General features: G+C 39.5%; 1 protein-coding gene across 4 annotated transcripts in view; it reads left to right on the top strand.

Annotated features, from left to right (window-relative positions):
• The window catches only part of ELMO1 (engulfment and cell motility 1), a 302773-nt gene that overhangs the window by 198107 nt on the left and 84513 nt on the right, over window positions 1-20153 (top strand). For all 4 annotated transcript variants that reach the window (XM_053942149.1, XM_053942139.1, XM_053942157.1 and 1 more), the window contains one exon: window positions 1192-1328. In XM_053942149.1, coding sequence (XP_053798124.1) covers window positions 1192-1328 — 137 coding nt within the window. The remainder of the gene's footprint in view (window positions 1-1191; window positions 1329-20153) is intronic.

The raw sequence follows: 20153 nt of genomic DNA, 5'->3' as shown, positions 1-20153 counted from the left end.
CAGTGATTCAGTCCCGGGAAAATGTGATTTATCCCAGTGCTTGATAATTCTGCTGTTCTTGCACAGGAGGAAGTTTGCCTAAGTAGTGGCTGTTAGATCCTGAAGTAAGGAAAGATGGTGCTGTTTAAGCATATGAGTGACTGCCGGAAAAGTTCAAAGGAGCACTCCTGAAGGGGTGAAAGGTGAAGCTGAGAGATTTGGGGACTAGGTATATAGAAAAAGCTTATTCAGCTTGACTTTTTTCTTTGCCTTTTTAAGAACATAGATATGCAACCTACTGAAGTGGCCCTGCAAGTCATGGCAGGTCTGAAGATTCTATTCAGTCCTTGGCTAAAGGAAGGCCCTTCTCTACTCAGGTTGCTCAGATGTGCCCAGAGGTCAGCACTGCTTCAGTTCTTAGTTTTTGAAAATTATTTTTTTTTTGCTCAAGGAGAATCACAGCACACTCCTGCTTTTCCATTTTGGGATCATTACTACAGTGATCCTTGATTTTTTTTTACTTCCTTAAAGCCAGTATTTGGTTAAAAATAAAGATGTTTGGGGATTTTTTTTGGTTTTGTTTGGTTTTTATTATGTTTGTCTCAGATAAGAGATAGATTATAGAAGATCCATTGCTTTTGATTCTGGTTATTTTCAAAGAACAAATTTAATCAGTTATATTCTCTATATCTGTCAACATTTTTCTTGTTACCTCTGTGCAATATGGTAGATCATCTGCTGTGTCAGCAGAGCTTCACATTTCAGTGTGTACACTGATCTAATCCTGTTTTGTGAGTGATGGGCCTTGGTGTTTGGTTCTCAGCAGTCAAGATGGGCCATGCTGTTATAGCAGTGGGGAAGGTTCTTCTTTTGATGAGCTTCTTCCCTTTGTCTCTCTGTCCCAGACTGAGCTACAAAACTTGGCGCAAACAACAAACATTGAGAGCATATTCAGGCAAACAGGTAGTTGCTTCCTCTTCTTGCTATCAGTCCCCTAAAGACAAGGGTCTATATTTGTTTTGTTGTCTTTAAGACTGTAGACAAAGGCTGGCTTTTCAGAGTAGTGTTTTGATACCCTTTGCTCCAAGAACTGGGATTTCACTCAAATACACTACTTTCTAAATTTCATGGCTGATTGTATTTTACGTTTATTTTTCAAAGCTCCTGCCTGTACATGTTTTATTCCACCCCCCCTTGTTTTTCTGTTTTTAGCCAGTGAGACCTGCAACGATTTCCATCCCATGTTCTTCACCCATGACAGATCGTTTGAGGAGTTCTTCTGTATCTGCATTCAGCTTTTGAACAAGACATGGAAGGAAATGAGGGCAACTTCAGAGGACTTTAACAAGGCAAGAAAAAGGGTGGGGGGGGGAATAACTGGGCAGAATGGTGAAACAATGCCATATATTCTTCTCTAGAGGCACAGGGATTTACTAATTCCCATTCTGCTGAAAGCCTAGAGATTTATCTCTTTGGATGCTTTGGACATTGGAATGCCAGCATTTAGAAAGTTATGGATAGAGGATGGGAGATGTAAGGAGGTTCATGGACCTTTTTCAGTCATGTTGCACTGCAGACTATGAGACTAAAATCCTGGCTTGAGGGGAAATTCTGCCTTTTTATGTTAGCAATATTATGCTGAAGTGCTGCAGCCTCCAAGGTTGTAAATAATGCAGAGAGAGTACTGCAGTTATAATTCTGTGCATCCCTTTCATTTCATGTGAGCAGTAAAGTGATAAAATATTCAAGAGTGGACACAATCATGACAGAGTGCTGTGCAGTTTAGTTTGCTAAAACAAAAACAAACAAACCAACCCCCCCCCCCCCCAAAAAAAAACAACAAAAAAGAAACCAAAAAAAACCCAACAAAAAAAAAAAAAAAAAAAAAAAAAAAAAAACCAAAAAAAAAAACCCAAACCAACCAAAAAAAAAAAAAAAAAACCTACCCAAAAAAACTACAAACAAACAAAAAAAAAACCTGAAAACCAGTGAAATAAAAATTCAACCAAAAAGCTCCTCAGTAAGAATTCTGGAAGCTTCAGCCAATCTCCCAATCCTCAGAAAAGCAATAAGGAACAGGTCTGTTTTAGTGGTCCCTAGGCATCCAATTTTTACCCAATTTACCATGAGGCTGAACAGTATCTCGGGCATTTTCTAAGTATGGCAAACTCATGCTTTTATGGCCATCTGTCATCCTTATCTTCATTGGGATTCTCTGTCTGGATCTTGAGCCTCTCCCTGGGAGATGTTGGTTTTAGAACTGTTGGTTGGGAATGAAAAGTGAGACTGCTGCTCTGTCAGCACATGCCTTACAAGTGCTCTGAAGTCACTAGACTCAAATGTCATGTTAGAACCAGTAGGAATAATCATGCCTGACTTCTAATTGGAACTGTCTATTATTGAAGTGGTCCCAATGTCCATTTTCTACTTCAGAGTGACGGTGAATTTTTAGGTCACAGTGAGGAGTAACCTTTGTTGAGTTTCAGGCAAGTTAGTTGGCAGCAGTACCAGAGCCCTGGCTAAAGAGATAAAGGAAGTCCAAAATGCACACTGTCGTAGCCAGATGACCTAGAGCCTTGTTGTCATATGGAATTTCTGACATGCTTCTCCTACCTCACGATCCAGGAACACAGAAGGAGCAATAGCAAGATAAATTCACTGAACCATATAGAGTTGCTAAAATCAAGAGCTTAAAAAGCAACTTTATAAAGACTAATTCATAATATGTGGTTGTTTTAAATAAATGTATTAACAGCTCCGGTTACTTACAGGCCTTCTATCTCAGTAGAAGAAGGATTTGTCTGCATAATCTCCCACAACTTGAGTTGAAAAATTATTAGCAATCCTAGGGAATTCAGATAAAGAATGGCTCCATTTCTGGCACCAGCCCAGGTTACCCTAAAAAGAAATTTACTTTGCAGTGTTAGGCATTGTTGTGGAGGTTCATAGGAGATCAGGGAGTTTTTTCTCAGATATGACTAGTTTGCTACTTGTGTTTTCTGTTGCTGATAGTCCTGTGACTGCCTATCAGTTCTGCCAAGTTCATAACATTGGAACTGTGTCTTACTTCATGTGTCATTGAAGACATGGGCAATTCTTAACTCCATGGGGCAAACCCGAAACATTTGCCATTGGTCTACCAAGGTTTGTGTCTGGTGGTGGCACTGTGCTGCATGATCTTGAACCCAGGATCTCTGCCTGCAGAAATCACTCTTGATTTTGTAACTGCTTCTGTAAAGGGGAGGGAATTCTAAGCTCTTGTGTCTCTCATTTCTAACACTTCTCTAATTATGTTTTGCTGATCTAAATCCTTTCTTACAGTCATAAGTAAATTTTTTGTGCTCTTATCCATTTCAAATGACATGTGGTGGTGATGTGAATTACTCAGCTGATAAATATCTGAAGGGATCTGTGAGTGAAGTAAACTGGGTTGTTGTGTGGGCTTGTGAAGCACTTGAGGGTTTGTGGGGGCTGATATGTTATATGGTGGTATCCAAGGTTTACCCATCTGCCTGGTGGGTGACAGTAGCCAGTGCAGCCCATGGCTTTTCCAAACTAAACACCACCATTTTTCATCCTTACCTGGCAAGAGGCTTTGGCAATCACAGCATGTTAGTGTTCTGTCTGCATCTTCCCTGTGTGCTAAGGGTACCCATTTCTGTGCAGTCATTTTTGAAAACTTGGCAGGCAAGGGCCATGTGGGCCTGGGGGAGCATTCAGCCTGTCCTTTCAGAAGTGAATGGGAAGAGAGCAGACCTCACAAGATGCAGTAAATTACTTGTGTGAAAGCAAAATAAAATCTTCCATCTTCTCTTTGTGTTACTATTTTTCAGTTTCAATAACTGGATTGTCATGGTAGTGTATGAAACACCACTTTGTTACAGTTTACTATCCCCCTGCCTGATGGGATCATTTGTTTTATTCCCTTTTCCGTCTCTTCCTTCCTTAAAACCTCTAAAACAAAATTAGACGCTCTCAGTATATTGATGGGTAACTCTTGAGACCTGGACATTCTGCTAAAAAATCTAGACTGCTCGCTTTGATGTTTAATCATAATTGAAGAAAAGGAGCTTTTTAGTTTAATTTCAAACTTTTGATTAATCACAGTAACTTGTACATTGAGAGTCTGTAGGAGGTCTGTGTGCACATACAGAGAATTATTTCCTCCTCTTTGAATTGGGGAATGACAGGTACTAAAAGAGGCAAGGTGATTTAATTTCCCCTCAGGTTTTATTGCCTGCTCTCAAGGGTTCTTTAAGCCACATATTAAGACTTTCTTTTGAAGACAAAATGGCATACTGTGCCATCGTGGTTCTTCACTTTATGTTATGGAGATTCCACATAGGTTTGCTCATTTTTAAAGTTTCAAAAATAACTAAACCAGCACTTTGCTCATGGTTGGAAGAATTTTATGGTATTTTAGTGAGACATTGATGATCTCATGCTTTACCCAATTCTTATTCATTAAAAGACACACGTTTTGTCAACTTTTGCATGAGAAAAAGTTCTTTGATGTCTATGGTGATAGCATGACACTGTCAGACCTAAAACCTTTTTTTCAGTCTCTCTATATACTAGTAGATGTCTGAAGAGAATAATTCAGACAGGCAGCTAAGCTTATATTATGCCTTTGTAACATTTTAAGACATGCATAATTCATGTTTTGTGAGTTTCCTAGAGAAATTAAGATGCTGTTGTATAGATAGACATGCAAGTGGCAACAATTCCATTTGAAACCTTTTTGTTTTATTTGAGCCTACAGATGATCAAAGGACGCTTTACAAGTTTCTCCAAAGTCATTTGTGAGCAGACAGCATGGTTTACAGCTTTGAAAATATAATCTAGTCTCCAAGCTTTACATACTTTTACATGTTTTATTAAAGCAGAAGAAAGCATAGTGTATTGATTTTTAGAATCAATGCTGACTGTAAGAAAGCTGGCCTGAGTTATCTCACATCCAGCATCTAGAAACCTTCAGCAGCAGCCTGCCCATTTAAATAGGTGCACATCAGTCAGATTTTCATCATATAGGGACCACCCTACACTCTGCTAAGGGTAATCAGGCTGCTGCCACACAGTCTGAGATGTACTTACATTGGTTTGGGGTTTATTGTTTCTTTTCAACACAGTGGTAGGTGGAATTCAAAGTACCCACCCAACAGTAAAATTCCTCCCATGGGGCCAAATGAAAGCATACTCCCAAATTTTTGTGGATCCCCACTAGATGTACTTTAGTAAATGCACCTGGATTGCCCTAATGTGGATTTACATTGTGATTGCTATCTCTTTAGTGATCTTCTTGTAAAGTACACATATTGTTTCTTGGGATACAAGGAGACAGCAAGTAGAACATCATGTAGGGGACAAGATTATCATCTTAATTCTGGTTCCCAGAGATTTCAGTCAGCTGCTTTTCGTAAGTTTGAAGTTCACATGCTAATAGGAGGAAGGGTGAGCAAATGGATTATTTTAATTGCATCCATTACTTGTCTTATTAAACCTGCAGAACAGAATGAGCAATTTGCTAATTCTGTACCTAGTGTTGTACCATCTTAAAAAAAGCAGATTAAGAGTAAAAATAACTGCTTCCAGTCCAGTGTGGAAGGAAAAAGACAAATTTTTTTACTTGGCTAGCAGGGTGTTAACATTGCATTATAGAGAATGGGCACAGTGTGGCTGCTTTTATTAGTATTAGCATAGTTGTTGGGTTTTAGATGACCAAAAATGACTACTCATAACAAGATGCAGATTATCATTCCAACATGGCTAAAGTGAAATTGGAGGAACCAAAACTGAAAAAATTGTAAGTACTGTGATATAAGGTGCTTGAAAACAAAATCCACTGCATTCACTAAAATTACAGGTTTGAGGAATAGGAAAGTGGGATGAAGTTGGCTAATGATGCTGCCAATGCATTTCTCTTGTTACTTAGAGATTTAGTTAATTTGCCTTCTGGCCATGTGTTTGAGATCATCACAGTATAAAACATGAGCCTTTAAATGTTTTGTGAAAACATATTTTGTAATAAGAATATGGAATAATATTATATAATATAGAAGAAGAAAAAATATAATAAGAAAAATATTATTAGAAACCTCAAAAAACTGGTTTCAGCATTCAGCTAGTATCCATTTCACAGTGGCAACCTGCTGAAGAACTGCTCTTGTGGTACCTGGCTATTTCAGGGACACACAAAGCTGCAGCACTGGATCCCCCTGCAGCAGGGTGGTCTGCTCAGCAAGACGATAAAATATGTCACTGACAGGCATGCACATAACAAACTGCCTTTGTGGTGATCAGAAGAGTAGACATTGTTCACAGCAGCAACAGATGCAAACAATAAATGCCCTACGTGAGTCCAGTAATTAAATAGCAAAGCAAACAGAGTCATTTGATAACCACAAAAGATGTTTATGGCTCATGTTCAGGCTCTGTAAACGTTTTTCCTTGCTCACTGACAAGATAACAGAAAAGGTAACCAGGCGTAACATAAAAATGAAAAATACAATTTCCTTCCTTGGTGGAGGCTTGGAAATGCCATGCCACAGGTTTCTCAGCTTCTCTGGTGTTGTCGTGTCTTTGACTGCTGTAGGGATGAATAATTGGGGAAGGCTGGGTTCAAAATATGACTGAGTGTTCAAGGGCAGGCTCTTAAGAAGCAAACTTTTGTGAGCGGTGGTTTGTGTGAAAACGTGGTGGGCCAAACCCACCATCAGGTAATGTGAGTTACCCATGAGGAAGCAAAGGCCTAGGGGGTCATTTTGAAAGGGCCAGGACAACAATGTGGCAGAGGAGCTATCACCAGCTTTGCTGGGTCCACTACAAACTGGGGAGACTCGAGGACCAGACTCTGCACAACTCCTGTCCAAAATGCCCCCCTGGCTGCAACCTTGTTGTCTCAATGCTAGTCCTTGCCTTGGCAGCTCTGTGCCTGACCTGAAAGTGACAGGGCTTTGCCTCACTCTTGTGGGAGCAGTAGGTCCCCAGCATGCTCAAGTGATCCCCTCTAGTGGCACTAACAACATTCTGCACTTTTCTGCTCCTTGCAGGCTTGGCCGAGTCTTGATAAACCGCACTTTACAGGAAGGAGGCAAAGGCACCCAGAGCTGAAGTGCCTTGGCATTGAAGCAGCTGCAGGGTCAAAATCAGAACCAGGATGTCTGGCCACTTTCTCTAGCCTCCTCCATCACCCTGCCACAGATGCAGTAACAGCTTCAGCCCCAAAGGGGTGCTTTCCTCTCTCTCTGCCTCTCTTTCTCCCCACTCAGCTGCACAGGGAGGCTTGGAGAAGGATTGCAAATGGTAGCTTCAGAGAATGAAAGAAGCATTACCTCAAACAAGACAAAAAGTAATTCAGGCAAACTTGAAAGTAAAATCCTTTTGTCAGTCTTTAAACCTATTTGTCACCTCCTTTTCAATGCAATGAAAGGAAAAAGGAAAGGGATGGTAAATAGCTCTTCACAGATGCCCTCCAATGCATTATTGTTTTCTTATGGGTCTGAAGCAGATGAATTTAACTTCTTTTGGGAGAAGCTTTGGAAGGCTGTTCTGTTTGGATTTTACTATTGGGAAATACCAGGCTAGTGGAATGATTGAACCTCTCTGTTAGCTTTATAGCACCTTCCCTTGAGAATGCTTTGTTTATATCACACAGGGATATTGCAAATAAATTATTCTCACACAGAATGAATTCAGTATTCCCCAGGCTGGGGCAGATTAGCACAAATTAAATCCCACATTTTCACACCTGAGGCCAATAGCACTTTATTAACTTTTATTGGAAATAGATAATTGCTATAAATATATAGTATCATTAATTGTGTAATGCACGAATTTATAAAAAGAAATTGTGGCAATTAACATTTTGCAAGTCTGCTGCATAGATTACAGATAAAATGAGACTTTTTAATTGAAGAAATTACTCCCTTCAAATATAATAAGAATCTTTTAGAAAGCATAATTTGGGTGCAGAAAAATTGTCAAGTCTATTCCATCAATAACTTCTTCCTTCAGAAAGGTCTTTTTTAAACAGTACAATTGAATTGATGCAGAGAGAGAGTGTTTAAGACCTTTCTCTAGCATTTGGTCAGTGTTACCTCTATGCTTTTTCTGGACTAGATATTCCAGATGTATGCCTTCATCAGCTGCTCACTTAGGAATGGCTCTGTTTAGTCTTCTCCATCTCTGTGCATTTATGTCCCCCTGTCAGATCTGTGCCATAGCACTCATCTGCTGCTCCTGGCTGCAGGAACCTGAGAAGGGGTGTTTAAGATGCTGAAGATGCATCTTTCCATTTACTGAGGCATCAGTCTGTAAAAATCAGATTTAAGTATTCATACCCCAAAAAATCAGGGCTGTCAAGCTCAAAAGAACTGAACAACAGCATCACATTTTTAAATCTAGATGGTTGTTTCCTTTTGAAAAAAAATTCAGTCTGAACTAGCATTGTCAAGAATGCAAATACATTTTAAAAACGGATTTGTGAAAATTAAGTACTTAGACTGCATAATGAAGCAGTCTAACTTGTCCTTTTTCTGCACTTTGTAGCTTATGAACTGTTTTTTCTAGTTCAAAGACACTTTTCATTTAAAACAGTGTCTTTACTATATTTTGTCTTTGCCACAAGGCTTTGGAAGTCTTTAGTAGTAGAGTCATATCTAGTTACAGGTGAACAGTCCTTCTCCAGTGATCACATATGCAATGATTTAATGGAGGGCATAGCCTTAAAAGGAAAATAATTTTCAAGCTTGCTTTCTGTCCATTTATATTCCCGGATTGGTGCACCAACAAAGAGATGGGGTCTGAAAGCCAAAAATCAAGGAAAGGGATGTCTCAACAAAACATCAGTTATTTAAAACAAGAAAAGAGTATTTTAGTGTAATCTGTTCCTTGGCCAGCAGCTTGTCTAGTCCTTTCCCCACTGATGAAACACTATGCTGGTTTCAGCAGTGGAATCTCTTATTTGTGGAAAACCTAGCCATTGCTGGCAGAGGGGATTTTATCACCCAGATTTCTAGTGAAGTCTCTGTGTTACTGTAGAATACATACAGGTCTGTATAACACCCTGGAGATGATAATTTTTAAAGCTGCTGGTACTTCATACTTTCAAAGCACTCTTCATTTTCATCTCAGTGGGTGCTGATCAAACCAATAAACTTTCTCAGCCTTAAAAAGATGACTGAGTGGAAAGCCTGATAACCAGAGGAGAAGCACTGAGAGTGTAGGTTATCTGTGCTAACCACTCTTTTTCTACTCCACAGAAACCTTTTTCACTGGAAAAAAAAATGCCTCAGTTGCATGTAGAGTGTGTTAGTCATGAAGGGAAATGATATAACCTAACTGCAACTGTCACCAAAACAGCATAGTTTGTGGTATTGCCCCTGTCATTCCTGTCTAAAAGTGTGGATAATAATCAGATCCCGGGAACCACTCCTGTCTCTATATTTTTATTTATTCTTTCTAGCATATATCTTTGTAGTACAGTTAAATCAGAGGTGCATGGCATATGGCTTTTTGCTGCATGAATTGCTGCTGATGTGAATGTCAGTGGGCATATAATACCAGATTTTCATTTTGTGAATCACAATGCATGGAATTCAGCCTGAAAGCTCCCCAGACTATAGACCTTATTATAGGCAAATAAAAAAGGAAAGGAAGGGGGGAGAGGTGATGTCTCGGATATTTTGTTTCAGTTGAAATGAGGTTATCGTGATGAATGATGCAGCTGACAATGAGATTTTTATAGCCTCTCTTGGAGTAGCGGAAGAGCTTGTATTATTGTTGGTTTGCTTTAAGTAATTGTAATCTAAATAGCACCATGGTTGAAAAGAGCAGCAGAAATCTTTCATATGTGTCTCATAAGCAAAGCCAGGGTGCTTATTTGTTTTTGTCTCATCTGTCCTTATACAAATGTCCTTCATTGTTTGCATCTTGCATCGTGCGTATTGTCTTGATTGAATATGTCAGTCACCATTAAAGAGGCGTTTGCCAGTCAGTGCTGCTGCTGCCTGTCTCTATTTTTAGCACATGAGGTAACTGGCCAGCAGCTGACAAGCTGATCCTGCTACCCAATGCACCAGTGTAAATTAAGGTTGGCTGTGATAGAGGCAGATGGGAGGAGGGCTGCTGGAAGGCAGTGTGAGAGGGAAGGAGAGGATGGTGTGTGGGTGCAGATGGGCTCTCCTCTCCTTTACCCACATCATCTGTCTCAATCCGCATCCACACCATGCACACTGGGCCAACTCGGGTACCTGTGCTGCCTCTGCTGGCTCTCTGTAGGTTACTTTTATTAGGTGGTCACCGGTTAAACTGGGCCTTGGTGTGCTAGTGTGACCTGTCCTCAAGTTCCCAGATACTGCATGAGAGGGAAAATGGAGGAGATGAGAGGTTTAGCATGTACTTTCTGAAGGCAATGTTAGGTTTTGCCCCACAGAGTATTTGGCCTTGAGACCACAGCAGAGGCTGTGAAGGTTGTTATTTGGGATGGTAGTGAAGCTTAGATGCATGAACTTGGGCTCTGCCACTTTTCCACTGAGAGCTAAATAGCTTACTGAGGAATGGAAGGTGTTGTGTGTGCCTCTGAAAGTGGTAAGGCTCTTTTTTCTTTGCCCTTTCCCCGCTTCACTGTGGATTTGAATAGTATGCAAAAAATCTTGTGGATTTATTGATGACTAAAATGTAATTAATTGGGAGGTTCCATCCCAGTTCCTCAAGTTGCCTTTATATGTTGGTCATGGTAAGCAGAGAAGCAAGGCCCTCAGTAATACATATGAAAGCTGAGGAGTATCACTTTAAAAGCTGAGCACAGGAATGGAGACAGATTTGATACCATGAAAGTACATCAACCCAAACAATGGAGAGAGGTGAAGGAGCAAATATCAGAATCCTTGAAAAAGACATTTGTGTAGATGATTTTAGAACTTGCCGTGTCAGCTGAAGATATTTGTGCCATGGCCATGAAAATGAAATGCTCAAGAACCAATCCTTGCATCAAGAATGTCAAGTCTGCTTCTAAAAGACTTCTGTGAAAGTATCTGGAAAACCAGCTTTCACGCATGCTTTGAATTTTATGGCAATTTTTTTCTCTGAAGACTTGTCTTCAGATTTCAAGCATCAGTTTTCTGTCTCAGGGAAACTAACTGATTAGAACCTCAGCAGCAAGAGCTTAAAAATTGCAGTTCTGTCTATTTGCTTGACTAGTACATGCTGCCTAGAACTTTTTATTGTACTTAACCAAGAGCCCAAAGGAAACCACAGATGTCATCATATCATTGTTACATTGTCAGCCTCTTCAGAAGCAATTGACCGGCCCTTCATAGTGAAAATAACATCTCTAAAGTCACCAAGTGGAAAAATGAAATATCTTTGGTTTTGTAAAATCAGATGTATTAGATAAAGAATGTAATCTCATAGCTGTCAATATTTTGAGATTCCTTCCAAAAACTCATTTTTATGTAAGCTAGGGTTCTGGAAAATTTTAAAGGACTGTTTTCCTTCCCTGGGGATCTGGAAGTTGTTAAATGACTGCTTTCTTTCCAGTAATTTTCTTTTTTGATCTGATTATCATATAACTGATACTTCTTCATTTTAAGGCCTATATGTCATTTTTTTTAAAAGCTAGTGACCGGATGTAGCAATCTTACTGAATTTCTCTCTCTATTTTAAGTGAAGTTTCCTTTAGCTTCTCTCTGTGTTCAGTATTCCAATCTCCAACAGAATTTATTCCCCCAGACTTTCTTTCTGCCTATCCTCTTTCCTTGGAACAATGGCATGCCTCACAGTACTTCCACCTGCCTTAAGGAGGGTGCTAATGGCTTTTCTCACTTTCTAGCTGGGGACACTCACTGACTACTTTGGGCGACCACATCTGTCAAGACATCAGACCCTTTCAGGTCATAGAATATTGGAAGCCAGTTTTTGGAGCCAGGATGGGTGTTACTGGCAGCTATGTATTTTCAGCAGTGGTATAAATCTGAAGGCCGCTGTTAAAATTGTAAAGTCAAAATTACACGCACATACACGTTTCTTCTTCCTAAAAATTGATCCAATATGGACAAAAAAGTCTTACCTCAGAAGGAGTGGTATAAATACAACATTTTAATAATGATGGCAGAGAACAAGATATTCTTTTATCTTGCCTAATTCTGCACACAGTGGATTTCAAAGTTTAATTTACTTAGAGAAAAGAACTGTCTCCACCAATCTGGGAGATGAACTTCAGGTAAAAGATATTTTATTTGTGCAGCCTGAAAATGGATTCAGTTATATACATCGCCTAAATGGCCCTTTGCTGTGTAAAATCTTTAAAGTACAAGGCAAAATCTTTAAACTGATGGTTCTACTTCAGGAGAAAAGAAAGAAAATTTCTCCATAAAACATATTTACCTTTGCATGGGTTAAGGGTGTTTTATTGCCTTGATGCTTTTAAGCTCCAGAGATCAGATGTTTCATAGCTGCTCAATTTGCCTTAGTTATTGTAATTTGAAAGAGTTTGATGATTCTCATTTCCTTCTCTACACTTCTTAATTTTAGTACTAGAGTAACACTTCAGCCTCTTGTATTGATTTTTATGATGGCCAGGGTTTTGATATTAATTTCTGCAGATGTTTTCTTTGACACTAAAAGTTAAGGATGGGTGACTGGCAAAGCAAATTGAGGACTCAGAAAGGCTAATTTCATGTTTTACAAATATCACTGTAGGTGCTTGCTTGTAGGACAGTCTCTGGGCTGATGAGTACCATGAATCACCAGTGCACCCTTGTGTAGTGTGGACTGACTGCATGCTGGGTTGCATTAGCTAAAGCACAGTTAGCATGGCAGGGGAAGGGATTATTTCCCCCAATTTGGCCTTTATGAGGCAGCAACTGGAAGACTGTGTCCGGTTTTGTGCCCTAGAAATGGGGAGAAACTGATGAAATGAAGCTAGTCCAGCAAAAGGCTACCAAGATGATTGAGGATGGAGCATGTGACGTTCAAAGGGAATGTGAAGGAACCAGGTTTGTTCATCCTGGAAAAGGCTGAATCCAGGGTGGATCCAGTTGTACCTCCTGCCATTGTTAGAACAAGAAGGTTGAGGAAAAGATGTACACCCTTCTCAGGAGTACACAGAGAAAGAATAGAAGTTGCAATGCAGGAAACTCTTAGGATGTAAGGATAAAATACTCCAACAACTGATACTGCTGCAGTTCTTGAACCAGTTGCATAGAGACATTATAAAATCTTTATCCCTGGCAAAAAACAAAACTTGCCCATAACTGCCCTGAGGAACCTGAGTTAAGTATGAAATTAGCTTTGCTGTGTCTGCAGAACTTGCCTAAAACTGTTTAGGAACCTGAGTCATGGGTAAAAGCTACTTTCTCATGCAGTAGGATATCTTATCCAAATAGGAAGAAATGGTAATTCATATAATTAATCATTATTGAAACAAATTCAGATGGAGCATCAGCCAAGCTCATAAATTTTCCTAATGTTAAATAAAACATAAAAGATCATTGTGATGGATTCCATGGCCCCTTTAAGAAGTCAGGCTTTCCCCATTAACTGTGGTGATCCCTTTAAAGCAGTTTTAACTTGTCTTAGCTCTGCTCCTACTCAGGGGCATTCAAACCCTTTCAGAAATGTGATGTTGAAAGCACTTTTTCAAAATTTTCTTGCCAGCATTTACAAAAGTATGTTTTACTAAATGTTTACTGCTGGCTATATGAGAGCATAGCTGACATGGTAACTTCTCTAACCACAGTAACTCATTAGCTCATTTGAACCCTAATACTTAAAGCAGACAATGTGTGTAGAAGTTGCAGAGCCATGTTTGGCTACTAGTGGATTGGTTTTGGGGATGCTTGCTGTTTGTGACTGGCTGTTGGGGTTTGGGGTTTTTTTATAAGTGCCTATCTTGTACCAAAACCTTGATTTTGCTAAAGCTCCATTGCTTACTGGTTCTAGCTTCAGATGCAAGCTGTCATTTCACCATTCCAGGAAGTTTCAGGTATTTCTTTAAGCATGGGTTTATGACCAAAGAAGAACACCATTTAAATTGACAGAATATACAAATGCAGAAAGGTGATGTTAAGTGATTTTTAGTAGGATAACAAGAATGTATAAATGATGTTTTCCTGCATGTTACCTGAAAAGTTAATGGTAGAGATGGGAACTTAGTCCACACCTCACTTTTCAGTGCTTTGATGACAGGACAACTATATCTTGATTTCTTTTCTCATATCCTGATACACAATTCTGTTAGCAAGGAGAGTTTTTTGGTTTTTTTTTTTTTTCCTCTGTGATGGAAGCATCTTCCACATGAAAGCAAAATATTTACCTTTTGTTTACATCTTTTAAAGGTTAAAGTAATTAAGTGGTTAGATGCAGTGTTTGCTGCACCTTTGGTGTAAATGGCTGAAATGAAATTGTTTGGCAATTTGAGACAGTAACAAGAAGGATGAGGATAAACTGAAGAGATGGCATTCACACTGTCTTTTTGTGCACAATCTCTCATGCACAGTTAGAAGCAGTAAAAATTTGAGAGCAATTATGAGAGAACCAGAGCTGCCAGAAATATTTTTTCCCTCTCTCTTGAAATGACCAGAAAGAATGCAGTCATAAAGGACAAATTAAATAATTCACCAGCATTTACCAGTATGTGCATACGTGAGCACAGAGTTGGCAATGCTCACAAAGGCAAACCAGGGCACACTGTGCCCACAGTTAGCCCAGCACTGCAGCTGGATTTGTGGGGGTGGGATTCTGTGGCTGCCACAGGTATTAGAGGCGCTCTGTATAGGGTAGAAAGTAAGACAGGACCTTGAATATAGATGCTTGTATGTTCATGGTGCCTGGCTCCAGCACAAAGCAGGGGTGCTCTTATTGCGAAGGAGAGACTATGCCTTGGCCTTTCTGGAAAAAAGTTCCCCACTGTCCAGATGTGAGAATTAGTTTCTGGCTAACACAAAAATGTTGAGCACCACTGAAAGGACAACAGCTCAGGTGTGGCAAGAAACCAGACCTCACTGCGGGCTGTGGCTTGGGTAGAAAGGTTGTCCACAGTGACAATATTAAAAAAAGAGTTATAAAAAAGTTTCCAAAAGCTTTGCATCCTACAAAGCTAAGCTATTCTGATTAAACTGATAATTTTAAAATAAAACTACTGCAGAGAAACCAAGAAAACCAGCAAATCCCTTCTCTCTGTTTTTCCAGATAGTACAAAGTGTTATTTAAAAAAAAAAAAAAAAAAAAAAAAGGATGTTAAAAATCTATTTATAAATCAAAAGAATCCAAAGAAGAAAAGCAGGCAAAAAATTGTACAAGCAGCATTAAGCTGCAAAAATTTTCCTTGGATACATTGCAGTACCTTTTCAAAGCAGCATATGGGGTTTATTCTGGTGACTCTAATTTTAACATGAATGGGAGTCACGTGGAATACTCCTGGCATACGGCTTTGAAAATATATCCCTGCATGATTAAGGAAGACTGAAATATTTTTAAACATCTATTTTTATTTTTTTTAAACCAATTCTGAAATGTTTTTAAAGGAAAGCATTAATGGAATGAAAACGGTCCAATCCTGAACAAAGCAGTAATGTAACAGGTAGAAATACTACTGGCTTAGCACTGTAGATATGTTTGTGTTTCAGAGGCTGAATAATGAAGAGTGAGGAACACTTGGAGTTTGTACCCACTGTTGTAACTGCCCCTGCATTGCTTGACCTTTATAAATTTGTCTCTTCACTTGGAAGTTGAAGTAATCATTCCACCTACCACGTGCAAAGAGCAGAGGGTTCAGCAAAGACAGTACAAGGCGGGACTTGTCTGTGCGATGGCAATTGCATCTTTAGCTTGTGGATGATCGAGTCTGAAGAAATATGTACTCTGAAGATCAATTAGAGAGAGCCTCATTAGCGGGAAGGAAGTTCTGAGCATATCCAACAGCCCTGACAAAGTGAGCCAGAACGCTGATAGAGCTGGGCCTGGTGTGTAGGCTGAATGTGAAGCAGGGTTGCTGCAGGGAGGTTCAGAGAGTCCTTTCTGACAGCCGGTCCTTCCCACCCATCTTCATAGAAAGCAGTCTTAACGGCTTCTTGAAATGTTTTGAAAAGGATAGGACAGAAAATGTCCATAAAACTGTATTGATGAATACAGACATGAGCATAGTGAGGAGTATTGACAGTCATCTGGTGTCCTTCTAAAGATGCCAGGAAGGAGGGAAAGTTACTTTTCCTTTTCTAATACTTTTTTTCCTTTTTTTTCCCCTCACTTTTGTTTTAAACAGACAATGCAAGGTTTATTTTTATAACTTTAGCTTTGTGTGGGCTGCTGCTTCAGTGTTTGAGGATCTCCTCTGATTGTTTGCAATACCTTATTGCCTATGTTACTAATATTTATCTATCTTGACATCAGAGACATAAGAAAAAGAAAATTGCCTGCCTTTTATTCTTTTCACTAAATCTTCACCAGTGATATCATGATGCTGAGCTCACCTGTCCTTTTTATCTATTGACTTTGAGTGGAGTTTCTCTGGTCATTCCAACAGAGTTGCCACTTTCCAGACTTAAACATGAGATGAAACAGGCAGCATAAAGAAAAAGTATTTATGCCAGCTTTATTTAAGCAAGAGACTTCATTTAAGCAAGCCTATTTATATAGCGAGGTTATTTATACTACATTTGGCTGTGAATGGGCGTGTGTGGGCACGCTTCTGTTGTGCATGCGACACGTGTTTGGGGTATGTATATTTGGCTGCACATTTCCATGTACAGGGATTGAAAAAGTGGCTGCTAGTGTCTCTGAGAAGGGGATGTCTGCAAAGCCCAGCTCAGGGAGACATTGAAATCCTCGGGAACAGATGCCTGCTGCCAGAGGCTTACATAGAATAGAAGCATCATTTTGTGTGCTCCGAATTACCTTATGAGGGTGTGGATGGAGGATATTGCCCTTTCTAGCTGAAGCTAAGTGCATACTTGCAATAGCTCCATGGTAAACAGCCCTAAGTGTTCATTCAGCTTATGTGAGCGTTCATTTGATTTTCATTCCTGCATGAGGTGGAAGCAGACAGAACACGTTCTTCTCAGGAAAATTTGTTGTGTGCTTGCTGGACCTGGAAACTGGACTCGTGTTTTCTGTTCTTCTCATTAGCTGTAGTCTTGGCAATCCCTTTCTACACCACCAGAGCCTCCTGACACTTACCCTTCCATGCAAGCCTGGAATGCAAAAGCAGTGCTAAGGGGATGTGAAAAACATGGATTGGCTCTCATCAACAGCTATTAAAATAATAGTCTGAAGGTCCTTCAGCAGCAGCTGTGAAGGTGAACCTTGAAGATAACTCTGTAATTGAGTTGTTTTCAGTATACTCTTTCTAAACATCATCAACTAGCATTGTCAGTCTGGCCTTAAAGGTGCACAGTCAAAGCAATACAATTCCCTCTTAAAGCTGCTGGGTGTCTGATTGTTACTCTTAAATAACATCTAGCAGAAGTTTTTAAAATCAAAACATGCACATAGAAAGCTCTTTTCAATAAAAATCCCATTTCTTTTTCCAGAATGCCTAGACAAGTAAATACCGGGTTTTTAGAAATCCAGAGATGTTTGCTAGCGTCATCCTTTGTGACAGTCTTAAGGATCTGTTGGATAAAACCCAAGGCCCCTGCTTCAGGTCTCACACTACTAATCTCTTCTCCATTAGCAAGGGAGAGCATGAGTTTTGTGTGAACAGATTTAATCTTCCTGTGCAGCAGGTGTGCTGACACATGGGTTTCTTTAGTCAATGGGGTAAATAATCTTCTGTTTAAGTAGTTCCTAAGTACCTATTGATGTAATTAACATATTAAAAAATCATGTATCATTATTTAAACAGTGAGCCATGACAGCATGAGACTGAGTTCAGATAACTGAGACAGATGACTTTTTCCTTTATTTTGTCCATCCTATTGCACTTTGGTTTTGTTAAAATCAAAAAAGCTTAAGAAATCATTCTGTTGCCATTTCATATGATCGAGTAGAGTTTTAACTACCATCTTCCAGAAGAAGAAAACCACAGTGCACTAATGATTAAGATGGAGGGGGAGCATGCATGCCTGTAAGAGAGGCAAGACCGAGCACCTACGGGCCATAATTAGTTTCAACAGTGTTAGTATGATGTACATTCCACAGTGCCCATCCTATGGAGAAACAAGCATTAAATGGAAGTCTTAGACTGTTTGGATTGAAGATAAACCTGGCTGCTGTTGCTTGTTTGGCAGCCTGTGCTAAGCACAAGCTGGAGAAGTAGCTAAAGATGGAAGGAAAATGCTGCAGCGATGTGAAATTGTTCTGACCTGGCCATGTGTACTCCAGACAGAGTGATTGAATGAGAGAACTGAGATTACAACGACACGACTGAAAATGCTCTCAGTATGTTCCAAAGGGTTTTGATACAAAATTTTGATATGCATTTGAACAATGTGGGCAAAGGAGGGAGCAGGGAATATCCTAATCTCAACAGTGGATGAAGAATATGTGATAGATTTGGCAGATAGTGCTTATATGGCCTGAATGTACTGAAAATTTTAAAACTCACAAGGTGATTTCTGAGCCTCTTGCAATTTTGTATTTAAGAGTGCTATGTGAGGAATCTTGAAGCCAATGATGTGTACTGTGAAACCTTCTGCTGTCTACTGTCTGGATTTATTATAATTGATTTGAAATTCTTCAGTGCCCTCCCATGCTATATGACTGCAATGTGTGTTTGAAATGGCAAGACTTAAAGGTTGCAGACAGCTGCGGGGGCTTGTGTATTTTAAGGGCTTTTTTAATATGATAGCTATCCAAAGACAAACTATGATTGTATATGATGCTGCCTAAACATCACTTGAGGTTGTTTGTCTGCTGTACCCACTGTCAAGGTTACAAATAATTTTCTTTTTTTTCTTTGTGTATGTATCAAAAACTCTGCAACTCCAAATTTGTTCACTGACAGAATGGTCTTCCTCTAAGCAACCCAGTTTCTCTTTCTTCCTTTTTCAGACTAGGTTTCTTATATGCAGTTGTGGTGCCTTTCTTCTTTTTGTTTAGTTGGTTTTTTGGGTTTTGTTTTTCTAAGATGTGGATATTTTGGTTCTGTATCAAAGACAAGGCATTTTAGATCTTCTTGGAGTTAACATTGGAGGTGCAAATGGAGCCTACAGTCATGTTGTCTAGACTAGGAAGTCTCTTTTCACTACTCAGACTACGTGTAATCATTTAGCAATAGGAAAACTGAGAAATATTCATGTCAGTTCCTGTAGCCAATTTCAGGATTGTTTGTAGGCTGTCTTTGGCTTAGCTGAAGAGCTTCAGTTGTCAGGGAAGATGAAGAAGAATTGCAAATTCACCACCCCTAGACAGTCATCATCCAGACTACTCTTGTGTACATCCAGGACTATTGTATGAAATTCTATAAAGCTCTGATTTCATTTGTATAAGACAAATGGAGATTTTCCTTAATGAACATCTTTGTATTTTGAAGTCTTTTAACACGTGTATGCATCCTCAGAATGCAGGAAACCTACCTGGTGGTGCAGGAAGAGACTTGGGTGCTCCCTGTGGTCAAAGCACAAGGGAAGGTAGTGAACACTGAACGCACTCATTGGTGCTTGAATGGTGGAAATACTTTGAAGAATGAAAGGTTCTGTGGTTCTGTAATTCATAGAGACCTTCTGGGTGTTATGGTGGCAGATCACCTCTGAAGGTCGCCTCTAATCTGATTTGTCTAGCTGTGTTACTGACTGTTTTCAGCAGCTTATATATCACTTGTGTGTTCCTAGTCAGATAAGCTTTCTGGTTTGTAGTCAAACTGTCTTAAATGGCAGACAAGATAGATGTCTGTTTATGCTCTGGCCCAGCATTTTCATTTTAATTTGTGTTTATATGTTACTGTGGAGAAACTTCTTTCTGATACAGTAGTAGTAGAAAAAAAAACCCAAACCAAACCCTCAAAGCTGTTAATTTGAAATAAAGTGTAGGGCCTCCTGATAAAAGAGTTATGAGGTTTTCTGATACTAAGATTTGGGAAAAACCAAACTAAATGTGAAATATGGCCTTGGAAGTCTCTGAAATACTTGTTTGTGTTACCTTACAGATAGGTTCTAATTGATGCTTCAAGAATACAGATGTGAAATGGAAATGTGTAGGTCTTCCTGGAATAAATGAATAGAACTAGCTGTTCCTGG

Source organism: Vidua chalybeata, chromosome 1, assembly GCF_026979565.1.
Source record: "Vidua chalybeata isolate OUT-0048 chromosome 1, bVidCha1 merged haplotype, whole genome shotgun sequence".
NCBI classification, from domain to species: Eukaryota; Metazoa; Chordata; class Aves; order Passeriformes; family Viduidae; genus Vidua; species Vidua chalybeata.
The sequence above is the reverse complement of the archived record's forward strand: the minus strand, read 5'-3'. Positions and strand labels throughout refer to the sequence as shown.